At 43.3% G+C, this 20,064-nt stretch overlaps 1 protein-coding gene across 2 annotated transcripts in view; it reads left to right on the forward strand.

The window, feature by feature from the left end:
* Window positions 1–14,525, forward strand: part of LOC104401816 (lipid phosphate phosphatase-related protein type 4) — a 30,607-nt gene extending 16,082 nt beyond the window's left edge. Inside the window, exons 3-7 of one of the 2 annotated variants that reach the window (XM_010009515.1) lie at window positions 2,345–2,474; window positions 4,115–4,310; window positions 9,437–9,494; window positions 11,097–11,270; window positions 13,203–14,525. In XM_010009515.1, coding sequence (XP_010007817.1) covers window positions 2,345–2,474; window positions 4,115–4,310; window positions 9,437–9,494; window positions 11,097–11,270; window positions 13,203–14,525 — 1,881 coding nt within the window. The remainder of the gene's footprint in view (window positions 1–2,344; window positions 2,475–4,114; window positions 4,311–9,436; window positions 9,495–11,096; window positions 11,271–13,202) is intronic. The other variant, XM_010009516.1, reaches the window with a different exon arrangement.
* Window positions 14,526–20,064: the final 5,539 nt, after the last annotated feature.

Genomic DNA, 20,064 nt, shown 5'->3' on the forward strand with positions numbered 1-20,064 from the left:
CCACTAACCTCTCCTATGGAGCCAGGCTGGATCAGCCTGGAGAAGAGAGGGCTCCTTAGGGAGAGACCTCAGAGCAGATCCAGTGCTTAAAGGGGCTCCAGGAAACCTGGAGAGGGGCTTTGGACAAGGGATGGAGGGACAGGACAAGGGGAATGGCTTTAACCTGCCAGAAGGGAGATTGAGATGAGCTCTGAAGCAGAAGCTCTTCCCTGTGAGGCAAAGAACACAAGCAAATTCCAGTCTCAGTCCCTCCTCTTATATAAATACTAGCACAGGACTTCACTCTTTTCCTATATTATTATTGTTTCTGTACCCAGTTTTATCCACTACTGGAGAACATCTTAAATCTATTCACTTCATAGTAATTTTTTTTCACCACAAACCTAGCACGTTGTAATTTCTTTTCCCAAGCCATTAATACAGAGGGTCTGTATTTGGGTTTGGGGCTTTATGGCTTGGGAGGTTTCCCTTTGGGGTTTTTTTTGCTCATTGTTAGCAAGCTACAACTGCTTTTAAAGCTGTTAAAATCTGTTAAATCTTTTCAATCTGTTTAAATCTGTTCTGAAACCCTGAAGTACTATAGAAAACTACTACTACCTGTAATACTGACATACTACTACCTTTACTGTGATATTGACATATGTCTTACAGCGTGTGGCATATATGTATTGTTTTATATGTATTCATAAGCCACGGGAGACTTCAGTGCAGAACAACTGGACTTGTGTGAAATTACCAACAGGGACATTTTATGTCTGTAATAGACATCTATGTGAATTGCAACGTGACTTCTGTTGGCTTCAAAGAGCTCTGAATCTGATCCTCTGCCGTATCATCTCCTCTAGTTATTCACTGAGAAATGCTAGGACCAGTTATTTAATCGTATCAGTGTAGGTTCAAACCCTTATCAGCCACTGACTGAAAACCTACTTAAAGGTAGCAATGTGCTTTCTAACAGAGATCGCCAGGAAATCAGATCACATGGATTTGGGAAATCAATTTGCAAGGACAGAAATTCACTGCTGGCAGTTTCAGTCCTCCTGCCTCTTCTGCTGTGGGAGTTGGTTTCCTTGGAAATACCAGCCTCCAAGTTTTCCTTGCCATAGGCCTTGCTGTTTCCCAGTTTTCTCCTCTATCACACCAGCTAATCCATCTCTCTGGTGTTTTAACCTGTGCCAGTCCCTAGAGCTTGGCTAAAACCGACGGGAGTTCCTCTGGGGTTCAAGTCTGAATTACTACGGGTTTCTGTGGGAAGTTTCAGCTGTAAAGTGATCACGTGGAGACAGATAATAGTGACCATAGTTCTCATCCAACTAAAATTCCTTAAATAACCCTTACCGCTGCCTTTTCCATGTAATGAGACAACCCTCAATACTTCAGGTTTTCCGGCAAAGAAGTAACATTTCAGTTTAGCAAACCTTTAGCTAAGAAGGAGTTAGACTAGGCTTGGCCATTGTATCTCCCTTCTCCTAGGGTGAGGGGTCTTAGCACGCACAAACCTCACTGGTAGTTACAGCAGGTTCAGCGTAATTCAGATGCTTTACGTTGCATTGCAAGCTTTGTGCATTGCATGTATTAGTTTTTGGTGTGTCTGTGGATGGACAAAGTGACTCTCCCCTTAGTGATGAGCACATTAATTTCGGTATAGCAACCCAACCCTTAGTCTGACCTCTGCACAAACCCTGCCCCAGTTTCCAAGTTGCTGCACTACAGAACAGGGAAGCCCATCAACCCTGAGATTGAACATGTATAAATGGCTCTGGGTTTTCCAGCAAGTAACACCATTTCTCATTTATATTCTTCCCTTTATAAACTTTTCTAGGGCTTCAGCCATAATCTGTTTTGCTTGATACGTTCAGAGGGGCCATAAGGACAGAACTTTTTCTTCTGCTGTGGCTCTGGTTAAAAACCAAGCCAAATTAAACAAATACAGAAGAGCAGACTGCCACATAACTAGGAGCTGCTGGGGACTGCTAGGCTTGAGGCCAAGCCCGAGTGCTAAAACCACCTCAGGAGCACTAAGTTATTGCAGTGGCTCTGGATTAGTCTAGAGGCGAGATGTGTTTTGTAGAAGCATCACATTTAGGCTGTGGCTCACCCCCCTGATCCCACTGAGCACTGTATACTGTGTGCTACTTCAGTGCCACTTCCTTGCCTGCCCTCACACAGCCTAAGCTGCATGATTACTGAACACTTACATATCAACACAAACCTTTTGAAGGCGAGTCCGTACGTGCCCATGGATGACACTGGTTGTGGGATAGTTATATTTCAGCCTTTAAATTCAATCAGTGTCTTCTGAGTAACTGCTGCATTTAATTCAATGGCTCCTTTGTTATTGCAGATAATGATAGGAGAAGGAATACTCTACTGTTGCCTGTCCAAAAGAAGAAATGGGATTGGAGCGGAGGCCAATATTAATGCAGGAGGATGCAACTTCAATTCTTTCCTCAGAAGAGCTGTCAGATTTGTTGGTGGGTTTCCAATGTTGGTCACAAAGAAGAGCTTTCCATATACATTCAGTTTTCACCATGCAGGTTTCCTTCCCTGAAGCAGCCTTTCAGAACAGTGCAGGGCTGCTGCTGGCGTAGATCTTCCTCTGCCAGAAAACGTGAGAAGAAACTGTCAAATGCAGCAGCAGAGCAGTCCCATCCTCAGCAATGCAGCATCTACACTCCCCCTTTTCCCTTTCCTCTCCTGTGCTTTTGCCAGTGTTTCTGAAAGAATAATTCTGTTTCCATTCTCTGCCCACATTGAGCTGGCTCCCTTTTAATGCTTTCACTGTATAGTTTCCCCTGCCTGTCTTCAGTGCATCATAAGGATCCAACCCACCTGGCACTGTATGCAGACAGTAAAGACGTGTTAGAAGCTCTCAGCAGAATTAACATTCTTATTATGGGATGTGTTTATCTGCCTCTTGAAAAAAGGGTAGGATCTGGCAACCTAATGATAGAGAGGAACACGTTGAATTGGGTTGGTTTACTTTAATTGTCAGTTATGAAAACTGGACTTTGTTGCCCTGCTTACAGTTGATTTCCTCTACCAGTGAGTAGGTAAAGGAAAGATTTGCTGTTCCAGGAGTCTTGCACTAAAGAGGGCAGCCGAGGCAAAGACAATGTGCAGGACAGGAGGCTGAAAACCCTGTAGGAGGACTATACACTAGGTATCTGTTGGGTGGCAAGCAGGGAGGTAACGACAGAAGAGGTTATACTATGACCAGTAAAGCATCCTCTTAAGATGAGCAATGAGGAAGTGAGCAGAGGCGGTGGTACATCACAACATCAGCTTGCTCTCTACTTCTCCTCCTGTATGGCATCCCATTCCATCACCAAAAAAGACAAGCTCAAAGATGCATGAATTTCATTCTTGATTCATACTTGGAATTTGCAGTTTCTTTCATATTCTAATGACTTTAGCATTCTTTCCATTTTAAGATGAAAACCAGATTTATTTATATGGATACCAGTAGGGAATTAGTGTTAATCTTTAGGTGAAAAGCAGTTGAAAGTGCTCAGTAAAACAACTGCATTTACAAACTCCGAATTCGGAATTATTAACCGGACAGAAACATTGATCACTTACCAAAAAGACTTAAATATTTGGACTCACGGCAAGAACTTGCTACTCAAGAAATATCAAAGGTGTGAAGGTGGCCAGAATTATTGCCAGCTGATGAGTACCTGGTGGTAAAGCCGGAACAGGTCCTCAAAGCAGCAGTCTAATGGGCAGGTCTCCGTGCTCTTAAAAGCCTGTACCCCAGTGGGCAAGGCCAAGGTTGGGATGAGCACATATGCTCTCCTCAAATAGTTGGCTGTCCTTTAGGCAGCTCCAAACTGAAGCAGCTCCAGTGTAGTTCACCTTCATGGAAAGATGTTATAGGACATCAAGCCATCAAAATGCTAAGTATTAGCAGGAATAAAACAAGCATAAGTAATCTTATTTTTTAACATAATTCAACTTTGCAATAAGCTTTCTTAATACATCAACATCTTCAGTTCAATTCTTTCAAGTCCAGCTGCACAAGCCACTAGAATTCCATTGAATGTGTTCTGTCACAATGAATCAATCTAATTTCTGCATACAATGAAGTTAAACTCACTGATTTCTCTCCTAGGTGTTCATGTGTTCGGTCTTTGTTCTACTGCTCTTGTTACTGATATTATACAGCTATCAACAGGATATCAGGCACCGTATTTCCTGACTGTTTGCAAGCCTAACTACACATCCTTAAATGTATCCTGCTCAGAGAACTCCTACGTTGTGGAAGATATTTGCTCAGGAGCTGACCTCAATATTATCAATGCCGGAAGGTTGGTTCTCCCTTTCATTGTGTACATTTCTAAGTATTCATTTGATTTGTTATTTATTGCCCCAGTTTCAAGATGCAGGGTTTTTCTTGCTAAAATTGCAATGAGTTCTTTCAGGTTTTTCCTAACAAAGGTGAGAACAGAAGTGTCTTTTTAGTGATGTTCCATTTTCTCTATAAAAATATTATGCCAAGAGTGGGCTTTGAAAGACTTTGGTAGATTCCAAAGCACAGGCATTAGTAACTGTTTGTTTCCTCCCTCCTTCCAAGGAGACAATTTCCCATACAATTGTTAGTATCTATAGCTTCTATGGCTTCTCCCAGTGGGAGAAGTGCTGTAACAGGCAGTGGAAGAACTCACCCAAGTACTGTATCAGAGACCCCTGTATGACACACATCACTGCTCTGGTCTTAGTTTGTGAGGCTTTGTTTTGAGATTTGTTGGAGGAGTTTGTTTTCTGTTTCTCTACTTGATTTTTATATTGACAGCATTGAAAAAAACCCTTTTATTAGGCCACAATGGTGAAAATCTGTGTGTTTCCAACCACATGCCTTTTCTTTCACGGTATTTTAACTGGTGGTGTAACCTCCTTGATCATGTAGTCTTTAGCCTCCCTACTTAGATACCAGCAGAGAAATTGATATTCATTATAACAGCAGGTTTTGGCCGTGCTTATCTATCACGTTGAGCTATGAACCAGACTATAGATCTTATTTTAAACCAGCTCGATGTGATAAAATAGTGGTAATTCAGTTACTGATGGGACAGGTCATAAATTTAGGTAATCTGAAGGTGTAAGTCAGTAACTTGTGCTGTTCCAGAGCATCTGCTACTTGTTAGTTCAAGGACTTTGTTACTATTGTCCTAAATACAAGCACTGTGCTACTGGGAAACCATGAAACTCTTCACTGAATACAACAGTTCTCTCCTTTATCTTTCCCACACCTAGTTAACCTTTATTGCCTGTTAGTCATGGAATGTTTGAATGTTTTCCAGTCCTTCAAAATCTTGGTGCTTTTTAAAACCTCCTATTCTCAAAACAAGTTACAGCATAATTATAGAGTACTTGAAATGATGACAGCTTCTGTCTCTGCCTTCGCTGCATCATTGCTCTGTGTACCTGATTAGGAGACACGAAGTTGTGTTAGTTCTGTCACACCTACTTCACTAAAGCTTTGCACTTCTTTCTTGTTCTGTTTGCAGCCCCAAATGCTAGCTTCTCTTTTAACTTTATGCCTCATGGCATTACATTTTTGTCACATGGAGACTGGTTAAATGTTCTGTCCATAGATTAAGCCACCTCTCCCCCAGTTTGTTTTCTTTTCCTCTTATTTCCATGGTTTCGTTTGGGAATCATGAAATCATTCACTTTGCATTTTCCAGCAAATCTCATCATCTGTCTCCTTTCACTGGGAAAAACGAGTTTCACTAATGTTTCAAGACCCTCAACTATTTGATGTATTTGGTTTTAAATATGTCTAGCGGGCTAAGACTCATAACTAGCATCGATTAATTTGCCATATCTTTTCAATGAATATATGTGGGCATGATCCAGAGCTGGAATAAAGGGTTGTATTGGCCCAAACAATTCAGTGACAGTGATTTTGGTGAAAGGCATAACCACAATTGCTCTATCAGCCTTCACCTCATTGTCTGTCTCCCCATGACCAATTGCTGTTACTGGGATGCTGCCATCGAACCCTGATGCTTGCAAGCAGTGTCTTGCACCTACGTGGTATCCCAGGGACATCAGGGTAGCTTTACATTGAGCAGGCAGAAAAACCTGCATGATTACATCTCCTTCACTTCATCACCTCCAATATGGTGCTACTGCTCTGAACTGACTGCCTGTAGCCATGATAAAAACATTGATCACTCCTGAGTTTAAATATCATCACTTCCAAAACCCAGCAAAATCAGTTGTAACGTACTAAGACTCAGCAACCAGTTTTTGTGTGTTTCTACACGAAGATGACTCATTATTGATATCTCAAATTTATGCCCATCATTAGGGGATACATTTGGTGATCTATAATATTCTGGCACCACCCTCAGTTTCTCCTTACATCAATATTACTGCATTTTGCCTTATTAATTTGTTGCTTCCTTATGCCTGTCTCAACTTCACCAAAGCGCTTGGCACTTGCCACTGGTTCAATACTTCCTTCAGTCACCTACTATAGGAGTTATGGTATAACTTCTCCAGCCCAGGAGGTTAATTCACTTCAGTGATTTCAGCCTGCAAGGGACTGAGATTGCTAACAGCCTTCATTTTTCAGTTGTTCTCCCCAAAACTTTGGCTCCAGAAATTTACCTCTAGAGCCCCCGATGAAAGTTACGGAGAAGAACAAGTAATTATCCAGCTGATTATATAAAATCATTTTCTGCAACATCCCAAATATCCAGGAGCCTCCTTTGTCCATCTTTCTTTTCATCATTTATCATCAAAAAGCCTTTTCAGCCATTTCTGTTCAGATTTGCAGCGAGTTCCCCTGATGCTCCCCTATCATTTTGGATGTTCTCACTCAGCATGACCCTTTCTCATTGTCGTTCCCCCTCTACACATCCTCCTGCCAGACCATTTAGACTGATACACTGTCCCCTCAGTCCAGAACATGTTTTCTCGAGACCTTTGTTCACCTTTTCAATACAGAGCTGTACAAAAAGGCTACATATTTTTGGCTTGAACTATTTTCACTGTACTGAAAAGATAACAAACAGGGGAACAAAAGCAGTGGCACCGTTACACAGAGTGCATTTAGCCTGCAACATGCTGTGCTTGCCCTGAGAGCATATGAATAGAACATAGAATAACAATTGACTGTAGCATAGCGACACACCTTATATACTCTGAAATGCCTTCAGATGAAGGGTAAGTTCTGACTGGTACCAAAGTTCAAAGAATCAAATCTACACATTAGCTCCACGGAGAGCTACTGCAAGTAGATTGATGCTTCCACTAAAACCTGGACAGGGTGAAGGAGGTGATTAACCATTACAAACGTTCCCGTTTTGTTCATGTCTTTATTCTCCTGACCTCAAGCCTGAACTTCTTCCCCAGGGATACTATTTGTGAAAGGTTTGCTCAGGGGGGAGGAAGAAGAATAAATTGGGGAGAAGAAAAGGGGGGGGGGGAGGGAGAGAAGAAAAGAGAAGGAATTTAGGTTTGTCTTTAGAAACAAAAAAGGGATCGTGCTGATTTCATCTGGGCCAGAGTCATGAACCTGCTGGAGCCATGAGCTTAAAATCAGGTCATAGATTCACACTGAACTACATGCACACATTTAACTGCCAATGAATTATTTAGAACAGACAAAGCCAAATGCATAGGGAAGAAATTTAGAGAGCAGATTCTGCTCCTTGGCAGAGAAATGTCCCTGTCTAAAGGCAAAGGGCTGTATTCCAGCCTTTGCTGTCTTATCCTGGCTCACTCAGGGGCTGCTAGGAAAAGAGCTGGACATGGAGCCCAGCTGGGGTGGCAAGACCAATGAGTGCTCAAGTATTATCCCTGCACATTACATGTCCATGCCCTCTGAAGGACATAAATGCACAGATGCAGTGCTATACATTTTCACTGCATCTTACTCCCTTCTAGAGCTCAGAGGTCATAAAAGATCTTTGGGATTCTGGAAGCTATGAACTAGGTAGAATAGGTGTTACCTAATCCACCCCCAGCTAAGCTTTTCCCTTTGCTGTGTAAAGGGAACATTACTCCTTAATGTTCCCATCAGCACTGGAATGGGTCTATAAGAAGCATGTTGAAATGAAAGAGGGCCCCATGGGATGGTTCTGTGTAGCTGCTACTCGCACAAAATCTCCTTTTCTTGCTCAAAGAAGTAGAAGCTAAACTGTCCCTTCTAATTTTCATCCCCGTTGTTTCTGACTCAGGTCCCAGCCCACATCATTCAAGCCCCCAGGTTTTCCATGGGAGCCCTGAGCCTACTCTCTGACAGCTTGGACATATTTTCATTTACCAGCTTGGTTTGGGCTCCAAGAAGGGGCCTGGTAACTCTTAAAATGCCCTCTCCATGTTCCTGTGGTCCATTCACTCCTATCATGTTATAAAGTGCTTTTAAAAATTAACAAAAATAGACCAGAAGACACAGCAAATAGAGGTGCAGTTTGCCTCTCCCTGAGCAAAATACAGTTTGCTGTTGCTAGAGCAACAAAGCAGGGGCACAAAGATGATGAATCCTGTTGCTGAAGTTAGGGCCTGATCATCAAAGTGTACGAGTCCTTACTCTGGAAAGAATCAAAGTGGAGTGAGGAAATAATCGTAAGATCAACATAAGAAGGACATGGAGCTGCTGGAGCAAGTGCAGAGGAGGCCACGAGGGTGAGCAGGGGCTGGAGCAGCTCCCGTATGGAGACAGGCTGAGAACATTGGAGCTCTTCAGCCTGGAGAAGAGAAGCTGCTGGAGACCTCAGAGCAGCTTCCAGGGTCTGAAGGGGGCTACAGGGATGCTGCAGAGGGGCCTTCATCAGGGACTGGAGAGACAGGACAAGGGGTGATGGGTTCAAAGTGAAACAGGGGAAGTTCAGGTTAGATCTAAGGCAGAAGCTCTTCCCTGGGAGGGTGCTGAGGCGCTGGCACAGGGTGCCCAGAGAAGCTGTGGCTGCCCCATCCCTGGCAGTGTTCAAGGCCAGGTTGGACACAGGGGCTTGGAGCAACCTGCGCTAGTGTGAGGTGTCCCTGCCGTGGAACTGGATGAGCTTTAAGTCCTTTCCAACCCAAACTATTCTGTGATTATACAATCAAGATTCATGCATTAATGCTTACTGAAAAGTTACTATGGAAATTTATGTAGAGAAAGAAATGCATAAATATTTCTCTCAATCAAGCATTCAGCCGTTAGCTCATTCCCACTGCTCTTTCAATATACTTTTCTTAGGATGCAAAAAGAATTTAATGCTAAATATTTGCTTCAAAACAAAGGCATTTCATTACCATTGGTCCTTTCTCCAGCTTACAGAAGAGAAAATTAGACATTAAATATTCCTGATCAATCATATGTTGCTTAGGAAGTGTAAGCTGAAACTGACTGTACCACCCAGTGTTTTTTTTCACGTGAACACTAGCACAGTGTATTTGAACTGAGAAGCATAATTTGAGTGTCCTTCCTTGGCAGAAAGTCATTCCCTTCTCAACATGCCACCCTGGCAGCCTTTGCAGCAGTGTACATTTCGGTGAGTACCCAACTCTGTTCCTTTTCCTTTATACAAGCCAAAAGTCACAAAGTCATTTGCTGTGTATTGTAAAGTGATGTGTTCCCTGGATATCCTGCATGGATATAAGTTTCTATCCTCCCTGTTTGAAAGCAAAATCAAACTGCTAACAGTTAAAACCTGCTCTGTTAAGAATACAGAAAAGATTCAACTGCTTCACAGCCTTTGCTAAGAAGCAACAAACAGTTTAATGTTAGAGTTGATTATTCAACTCATATTACATGTAAAATACAGTGTTTATCCATCATTTGGGGTGATATTTTAACTTACCATTCAAATTGACGTGTTCTGCCTTTGCTTTGTTGGTATCTTCACTTGACTCACTGCTTTTCAACCTTAGGCATTAAGGAACAACCATTGATGTGCTGTAGTTTCGTTTGACCTCCATAGATTTGCAGCATGGATGAACTAGCACAATCACTCCCAGAGGCCTCCAAGGTGCTACTGCAAAGCAAGTGAACAAACCCCATCAGTAACTAGCAGGGACTTGCAGGACATGCTGCAGCACTCACAGCTGGTTTCCACAGCTGGCCACTGATATTTTACACTATGGGCTACAATGCTTGTGTGAGTGACCACAAGTTGTTCCATCACTCAGCCTGTAAAACCCAGAGAAAAACAACAATAACAACCACTTGATCAACCTGGATAATGGAATTGTGCATGAATTAGGAGTTTGCCAGTATTTTTGCTGCCCATGGAAGGGCCAGTACTTGGAATAACACTGATGAACCACCTCCACTTGTGACCTCCTTGCCCCCAGCTGAGCAATAGCTCTCTAAAGCATCTGGTGGCAGCTGCTGTTAGAACAGGTTACTGCTTTCATCTGGTGTGACATCTGGCTTCTGTATTTCAGAAGCAGTGGCTCCTCAGTCACATTTACAGAACATACACTCTGTGAATGGAATTTAGGCATAAAATCCTTATCCTAATTGATGAGGACAGGCTGAGAACACTGGGGCTGTTCAGCTGGAGAAGAGAAGCTGCTGGAGACCTCAGAGCAGCTTCCAGGGTCTGAAGGGGGCTACAAGGATGCTGCAGAGGGACCTTCATCAGGGACTGGAGCGATTGGACAAGGGGTGATGGGTTCAAACTGGAACAGGGGAAGTTCAGGTTAGATCTAAGGCAGAAGCTCTTCCCTGTGAGGGTGCTGAGGTGCTGGCACAGGGTGCCCAGAGAAGCTGTGGCTGCCCCATCCCTGGCAGCGTTCAAGGCCAGGTCGGACACAGGGGCTTGGAGTAACCTGCTCTAGTGTGAGGTGTCCCTGCCCGTGGCAGGGGTTGGAACTGGATGAGCTTTAAGGTCCCTTCCAACCCAAACCAGGCTGGGATGCTATGGTGTCAATAGGCAATACTGTGTATGTTTTTGGAAACCCATTCCTTGGGATTTCAGATCTCCCGATGGTAAGTAAGCAAATTTTAACAGGGCTGTGAAACAAAATTAGGCTGAGTATTTTCAATGTTACTGTGTTATCTCTGTGTGAAAGAAACATTGAGTGTGAGAAATTAACATCCTCTAAGGTAAATCTCTTCAACTGCTTCTCCATTTCTTTCTTTTCTCAAGATGTACTTCAATTCTACGTTAACAGACTCCTCCAAACTTCTGAAACCACTCCTGGTCTTTGCTTTTATCATCTGTGGAATTATATGTGGTCTGACCCGTATCACCCAGTACAAGAACCATCCAGTTGACGTTTACTGTGGCTTTCTCATAGGAGGAGGAATTGCTCTCTATTTGGTAAATATAATATTCATGTAGTCAAGTTTTAGGAAGTAAAACTGACACGGCTGAAAGAAGAGTACTGGTATTTTACGAAAACCTTTCATCATGATCACATGCCATAATTAAAAATATAGTCAAAATGTGTTGAAGATGATGATGTTGGGGTAATCACTTCAAAACTTAACAGGGAAAAGCAAATATGTATTCAAATTAACAGTGCACAAAGTGGTGTATAATCATCTGGTATCATACACAGAAACAGCTCTAACATTATGTGCTTCATTAAATACTTAAAGATACTCATTCTGCTCCACACTTACAAGCATAACACAAGAGACACATTGGATTAATTGATCTTTGTTACCAGCCTGAGGTTATATTGCCAACGTTAGCTTTATGATCTCACAAAAATAGAGCAACTCAGCTGAGTAAAGTGCTGAACCTGCAAGAAACCAAAGGCAATATTACACCCTTGGGATTCTTTGGAGCTTTTGGGGAAATCAGACGCCAAAGCCACGTTATTCCCGTGCCTTTCTTCTGCACTGGGCTGAAACAGATGGAGCACCTTGGAAGGGTCCTGTGAAGGAGTCTGTAGGATAGGCCTGATTGAATCTGTCAGTAGGAAGCTCATGAAGCCCTTGCTTTTGCTTGCTGCTCTCAGTATGTCCCCACCATGTCTGCTGCTGCTCTCGCTGTTGAGCACAGTGTCAGTCCAGATGCCTGAGAGCATTCAGGAGAGCGGATGAGCAGCAGAGTCTTGGCAGCCACTGTGATGGTTCTGACCCCCGAGAAGTGAATGATGGATTTTAGTATAGTACTAAAATAAGTTCACATCCTACCCACCTTTTTGCCTGTGATAAGGTGATATAAGGTACATGCAGGTGGTTCTCCAAGGTGAGTGGAGGAAAAACGGCTTTCAGAGTGGTAGAAGAAAGAGCAACCAGAGTATATAAGAAACCCCACGAGCTACTAAACCCCACGATGCACTGTGAGCAGAAGGGCACTCTCTTGAGAATATTATTTCAAGTGATTAAGCTGTTGTAGACTCGCATAAAGGGAGCTGTTGTTCCCCTGTTTGAAATGCACAAACAAGTATGCTCTTTGTTAGGTCCTCTCCATATACTGTTGCATGAGAACTCACATCAGAGAGGACATTGTCCTGGCTACCCAGTAGTCAGTAAACCTGCCCTGAAAACTACACATCAGTAAGAGGAAGGGGAGGAGAAGTGACGTGAAACTACAAACAACTCTGAAAGGAGTGGGAAGAATAAGTAACCTAAATAGTTGAGTCAGGCATTTGACCCTTTCAATGAATATCCTCCCTCAGCGGAGTCTCTTTAAAACAGCAGCATGTTACAGCGAGGCTGCTGAATAAGAAAACACTGTATAACTAAACCCTGTTATAGCTCTGCACAGCTTGGAAAGCAATTGATTTAAAGTTGATAAATTGTTCCACCATGTAGATATGGCATTACACGGTTATTACGCAGCAGAAAGGGCAGAATCACAGAGCAGAGAACAACTCGTGCTGTAACAAGATTCAGTAAATCAGAGCAGACAGTAGTAAATAGCTTTGCCTGGAAGACTGCAAACATTGATTTTGTCCTTTTCATAACAAAGCATTCTTTCTTCAGCTGTATCTGTTGCTTTATAAGAAGAAGAAACCTGAAGGAGGATAAATCTTTTCCTCGACTATTTGTTGCCCTGAGCTATGTGCCCTAATTATCCTACTGTGACTACTTCATACATATCTAGATGCACCAGACCAAGAACAGAATGTGGAATAAGGATATACTGGTGAGGAAAGGAAAGCAAACACACCCCGTCAGTTAAGCTGGACTAATTCTATCAGTCAATAATTATTTAAAGGCAGAATAATATAATTAAAGTATCTTTAAATGTGTGTCGTCCCCCCCCCAACTGTTGATGCTTCTATTCCAATACCAGGGCCTGTATGCAGTGGGGAACTTCTTGCCAAGTGACGAGAACGTGTTTCACCCCAATTTTCACAGAGAACCTCTAAGGTCTTTGACAGACCTCAGTCAAGATGCCAACAGGATCCTGCCAGGTAAAAATGGTAGCAGCAGTGATGGCATTGTTTCTCACCGTACAGAAAGCATCCTGAATAGAAACCACAGAGATACAGGGTCTCTGACCAATATCAAGAGAGCAAACGCTGATGTAGAAATAATAACACCACGAAGCCCAATGGGAAAGGAAAACATGGTCACCTTCAGCAACACTCTGCCACGAGTCAACACACCATCCATGGAAGATCCAGCAAGGCGAAACGCAACAATACACGCATCCATGGATTCTGCCCGTTCCAAGCAGCTGCTTTCCCAGTGGAAGAACAAGAACGAGAGCCGAAAGCTGTCACTGCAAGTCATAGAGACGGAATCTGGCCAGTCACCACCAAGGGCTATTGAGATGAGGTCAAGCTCAGAACCCTCCAGAGTGGGTGTAAATGGTGATCATCACGGCCCAACTAGCCAATACCTGAAAATTCAACCTGGCAGTGTACCAGGCTGTAACAACACAGGTCTTTCTGGTGGGCCAAGGGTCTCTATTCAGTCCCGTCCTGGCTCCTCCCAGCTAGTCCACATTCCCGAAGAGACTCAGGAGAACGTGAACACATCACCCAAAACTAGTTCGGCTAGAGCTAAATGGCTGAAAGCTGCTGAGAAGAGTGTTGCATGCAGAAGCAACAGCCAGCCAAGAATCATGCAAGTAATAGCCATGTCCAAGCAGCAAGGAGTGCTTCAGGGAAGCCCAAAGGGTTCAGAGGGAAGCACAGTCACCTGCACGGGAGCCATCAGATACAAAACCTTGACAGACCATGAGCCAAGCAGCATTGTCAGAGTTGAGGCCCATCCGGAAAATAACAGACCTGTGATCCAGATGCCATCAGAAGGTGAAGGGAGCGGGTCATGGAAATGGAAAGGTCCTGAGAAAATCACCCTTCGCCAGACCTACGAGCTAAATGATCTGAACAGAGACTCTGAGAGCTGTGACTCCTTAAAAGACAGTTATGGGTCAGGCGACCGGAAAAGGAGCAACATAGACAACAGTGAGCATCACCACCATGGAATCACCACGATAAGGGTCACGCCAGTGGAGGGAAGCGAGATTGGCTCAGAGACTCTGTCCATTTCTTCTAGCCGGGACTCAACACTTCGGAGGAAAGGTAACATCATTTTAATCCCCGAGAGAGGGAGCAGTCCAGAGAACACCAGGAACATCTTCTATAAGGGCACATCCCCTACATGAGAGGAGACATATCAGCTGGTCCGTACCACCACAGACGCATCCTGACACAGGTTCTGCTCTCTTCGTTTTGAGCTGATATTCACTTTTGATGTGCCAAATTCTTGTCCAGCAGCACAACCGCTGTCGGACGCCGCTGACGCGCGCAACGTGCATGAGCCTGTGGGAAGTACGTGGTGGGGGGAAAGCACAATGCCAGAACCTAACTAATGTGAAACATTCACAAGCAGCTTGTTTCTTCAGACTCAAAGCATTTATCTGAGGGTGATGATGTCAATCGAAACAATGGTCTTGAACACAGACACTTTATTTCCTGAATGTGCCAACTTTTTACTTTGTATGTGTCCAAAATCAACTGAATTTCTCGCAGCAAAGGCTGTATCAAGTGGTATATATTCACCTTTGCAGAATTTGCACCAAATCTTTCATCCAGGATGGTGCTGAAGGTAACTTTACATGTTTCGAACAATACTTATTAGAATCTACAGACACGTGACATATTGATGTGCAGTTACTTTCCAAGTACTATTGCTAATACTATGATGATGCTGGCTGCATTCATTTAGCATAGGAAATATTTACAGCTTTGTTATAGTGGATCTGTCACATTCAAAGATTGCAAAGGTTTCGTGTAGTTCTTTAAGATGTCTATTGCAACAAAACCCGTGTGGGTAACATTCCATTAGAATGGAATAACTATCTATTTTTGACTAGTTTTGCTGCTACTGCTCAACTTTTGTTTAAGAAGAGGTGCTACTAATGAAGAGGCTGCTTCTTAGTGGGCTAACTCGTAGAATTGTCTGAAGTTATTCTTTTTAAGGGGTCTTTTAAAGTACTACAAGTCATTCAGATTTTACATTTTAAACCTCTTATCCTGCCCTCCAGCAACCCTTCCATTTTTCTATTAGTTTCTAACCACAGAATGCAGGACACCAACAACTGCAAGATGTGCCAGTGCAAAAGGTGAGCCATGAGCAGATAAACAGCCACTTTCCTGACCAGCTTCCAAGGAGGCAGCAATTAGTATCTTAGCTCACACTTAGAAGCAGTCATTCACCTCACTTGCTTAGCATGCCACAAGAACAGTCACAAGTTTCACCCCAACCACCATCATTCAGGGGATTTATGCTTCCCTTTAAAAATGGAATGCCTTGGAATTCCTGCCTTGGAATGCAGGATCACTGAGTGAGTGTTGCATTGTGCCACTGCTACTCTTCACCTCCCTTGAGACACCCTCCAGAGCCTTCTTAAGCAGTAGTTTTGTTTCTCACCACTGCCACTTAAGAATATGGATTGTTTGAGTAAATTGAGCCTCAAATACAACAAAAGAACTTACCTGCTAAAAAATCTCTCCATTGCCAACACTGTTGAAAGGATGAGCTCTGAAAGGAAGACTCATAACATGGCCCAGGCATGCTGGGAGAAATGCCTCATTATATTTGGCTCTGACTTAAATAACCTAAACCATCGAGGAAGCTGCCCAGGGCAGCTCCTCATCTTCTCCTAGATGATTTCCACCTGAAAGAGAACTACTGTCAGGCACCTCCCAGCTCTCCTTGTAAGAGGGAGAAGGAGGGTTTAGCAGTCCCCTCACTGAGTAAGTAGCAGTAGATCAGGTCTGTTCTCTGGCTTCTTGAGAGCAGTGTTTCATTCTAAGTCCTCTTCTGCTTTAGGGTATCAGAGAAGCAGATACATACTACCTAGTCAGAACCTGTCTACAGACCCTACCCCACAGAACTCTGAGGAAAAGCTCACCCTAGCCCAGCCAAGTAGGAGGTAGGAGGAAGAACCATCTCATCCCAAGAAGGTAAATAGCACAAGACACACAGACCAAAAACTCAACCAAAAATCCCCCACCCACAAAACCCCCTCAAAACCAAACCAAAATCCCACCCCCAATCCTAACAAATTCCAGAAGCGTGAGGATGGCGTTTGCCGATCTGTATAGAAGGGATTCAATGGAAAGCTTTATATACCTTCCCAGTCACAAGGGGCTCCAGGCTGAGCTGGGTGCTGTCAGCCAGCCCTGCCAAGCAATGCTTCCCATGCCTGCCCATCACCCAGTGCTGCAGGAGAGCGCTGGTCCTAAGGAAACGACCCCATCCTGCCAAGCAACAGAAGACAACCCCACCATGCGTTTGGTGACTGGGAGGAGGTATCCTGCAGGTGACACAGAAGTAGGGTTGCAGCACATTGTGTGTGTTAAAGGCACATTAGCTGGGAAAAATAATCGTAGGTGCCAGGGAATAGAAAAGGAGAAGGTTTTTTAGAAATAAATTCTCAGATTCTAGTATTTACAAGTCAGGATTTGGCTTTTCTTTTTCAAAGGATGAATCTTCAAAGACTCCTTGGTATTTAATATCAAATTTTGTACACGATTCCTAGGAATTACAAACACTTGGATTGTCATGAGGAAAACCCTTTGGATTTAGTTTACTGTAGGTACCTGATGAAGCCGGTAGGATTAGCTTTAAAGGAATGGGTGAGACACAATCACTGTTGGCCTATCAATGCAGGGAAATAAGATGCAATCAGTTGTTAGTTTGTAAGTGCAGGGCAAAGAACATAAGTAGATGAACCTGGAAATAATGGAAAATTGAAATGGAGAATAATGGCAATAAAGCAAAGATTAGAAAATGTTCCCTCTGGCAATTGAGCTGTTTTGGAAACAGCGGGATTCCTGGTGGGAGTGTTTGTTCTTTATTCCTTGGTTTTAGTCAGATATATATTGGCATATGTGTTGCTTTTATTACTCTAAAACTTGCTGCGCTCTTTCAAGTGCAGTGTGATATTTTTCCTAAGGTTTCCTATTTCTTAACAAAAGATTTTAAAGCTCTTGTGTAATCATTGAAATTGTGTTCTTTACATAAATATTGATATATTCTTTTTTACTCAAAGTGCCAAAGGCTACTGTTTTTAATAATGGCTTATCAAATTCTATTCCGTTAGCGAGCAGAAATGTAATACTATTGACATTGGAACTCAGACCTCTGCATGTATATTTGATAAGGAGCCTTTTGTAAAATTACTCTTTGTTTACATTCCACTGATACCTTAATTTAAAATTAATCAAATAAATTGACAGGTGACATCTTCTTAGTGTTCTGATTTTCTTACTTGCTAACAGGCACGAATTTCTTTGTCAGGCTGTGCTTTACTGAGAAAAGAAAATACTCAACCTATGTTTTTCAATGAGAATTCTCTATAGAAAGTATGGTGTTTAATAAAATGTTATGCAATGTTTTCAAATGGAAAAGAATTTGTAAATTGCTATAAATGTATTTTGTTAAATAAGTACAGATCGATGCTACTGTGTGAGTTTATTGTGCTAACATCATGAAAATAAAGATAAAGTTCCTCATTGATGTGCAGTCATCTCTGTGGTGAAGCAAAGTCTCATTCATAGAACCATAGAATCAGCTGGGTTGGAAAAGACCTTTAAGATTATCAAGTCCAACCTTTACCCCAGCACTGCCAAGGCCACCACTAAACTCCCCCCTTTGCTTTTCAGTATTAGTTATTTGATGACATGTAAAAGTGCTCATTGGTGGGGGAAACCTCAAAACCTTGTGCAATAGTAAGAAGTTATGAGAAACAGTGTCTTGTCTGTATCCAAAAACCATCTTATAACGCAAGCAAGTGAATTAGGAACTTCAGGCCACGTGAAGACACGTCTGCTACATCATTCTGCAGGACCAGCTGCGTTGTTAAGTCCCTAATGCCTCTAGAACCACCTTGCTAGTGTTGGGGAGAAGTGCAGGGCTCTTCCCAGGGGGAGTTAGCATGAAGGAATCACCAGGTGACACCGAATCCCAGCCTGGTTTGTGTTGGAAGAGACCTTAAAGCTCATCCAGCTCCAACCCCTGCCACGGGCAGGGACACCTCACACTAAAGCAGGTTGCTCCAAGCCCCTGTGTCCAACCTGGCCTTGAACACTGCCAGGGATGGGGCAGCCACAGCTTCTCTGGGCACCCTGTGCCAGCACCCTCACAGGGAAAAGCAGGGCCCCTGCAATACATGGCAGCAAAGAAAACTGGCTTCAAGAAGCTTTCCCACGTGTCCCCAGACCTTTATGCAGGCTGCCACCTTGTAGCTCCATGTCCTTCTAGCTGGTGACCTGGGATGGTGGAGGGACTGGGCAGCTACAGGCACTGCTGGGTGGTACAGCAGCATCCCTGTGCCATGCTCCCAGTAAGACGTGCTGGAGCTGGCTGGTACCACACCAAGCTGCGGCGCAGAGCTGCCTCACTTGGCAATCCCTGCCCCAGAACCTCCCTGACAAGCCAAGAGGGGTAAAAGCGAACCAGAAAGCAGCCTGTGGACTCTCAGAGAAAGGGACGTGTACAAACAGTTGTGACACGGCTCCCTCTGCAGTGACTCCACTCTCTGAACAGTCTACAAAGGGGCCTAGACAATTAGTTCAAACATTTTAAAAGGCATATTTTAAACATCTGAAGTTAGGCTAAAAATGAAGTTCCCCCTCTGAAGGGCACCTTTGATGTAGAGGTTATAGCATAAAGCTTGATCAAAGATGAGAAATTGCCTCTACTGACAAAAATTGTCTTATTCTCTTAGACCATTCTGGCTACAGCACCACTGTCACTAAATTAAGAGAGCTCACAGGGATCCAGGTCGATGACTGTATCTAATCAAGGAAAGGAGCTTTCAAAGCTCTGAGTGATTAAGCTGAAACATAGATCTATTTTGTTCCAGACTTTAAAAGAGCTTCAGAGGTCTTGATTTCAGAAACCACATCAGACAAGCTGGTATCATCATCAGCTGAGCACAGGCTTATGAAGACCTTTTATGTGACAGACCAGTGCACAGGTAATTTGGCAGGAACCTTTCCAAGGCGTTACAACCCTTGCTCATAAAATCATGACCAAAAGCTGCTCACAAACCTTTACATCACAGAAGGTACCAAGCATTGGACAAAACTAAAAGTGTCTCTGTACTGCATATTCAAAACAGAACTTACTCAAAGTTCACATGTCCAAGCCAGGCTTTAGAAAGAGAAAGCTAAACAAGACGATTTAAATCGAGGCACAGGTTGTGGTAAGGCTGCAAATACTTGCCCTAATTTTGTTTCCTGCTTTGCCTGCAGTAATCTCTTCCCAAATATACATAAAGACATCACTCGGTTACACCTCCCGCAGAGGAAATCTGTTCCTCCAGTGGTTTTCCCATAAAGGATAATAAGAAACTTGCACTAAGATGAGAAGTCATCCAGAATGTGAGAAGTCCTTTTTCCCCCTCTCAGGAAAGTCTCCCTGCCTTCAAAAGCCAGTTGCCATTCAGCTTTTCCAGCTGCCATTCAGCTTTTCCAGCTGTATTACTTTCCCAGTGATGCTCAGAGAGAAACGAGAGCCATGGGGATACATGGATGGGTCAAGCCTCTGCAGCCACCAAATGATGCATAAGGGAAAGCGCTGCTCCTGCCCCAATTCACTCCAAGGAGACTGGAATATATACATATTACATGTATCTATGGAACATATCTGGGTGCCATGCCATCAATAGAAATTGATTCTTTCCCTAGGAA

The sequence above is a fragment of the Nestor notabilis genome, unplaced genomic scaffold (genome assembly GCF_000696875.1).
Source record: "Nestor notabilis isolate BGI_N333 unplaced genomic scaffold, ASM69687v1 scaffold9462, whole genome shotgun sequence".
Taxonomy (NCBI): Eukaryota; Metazoa; Chordata; class Aves; order Psittaciformes; family Psittacidae; genus Nestor; species Nestor notabilis.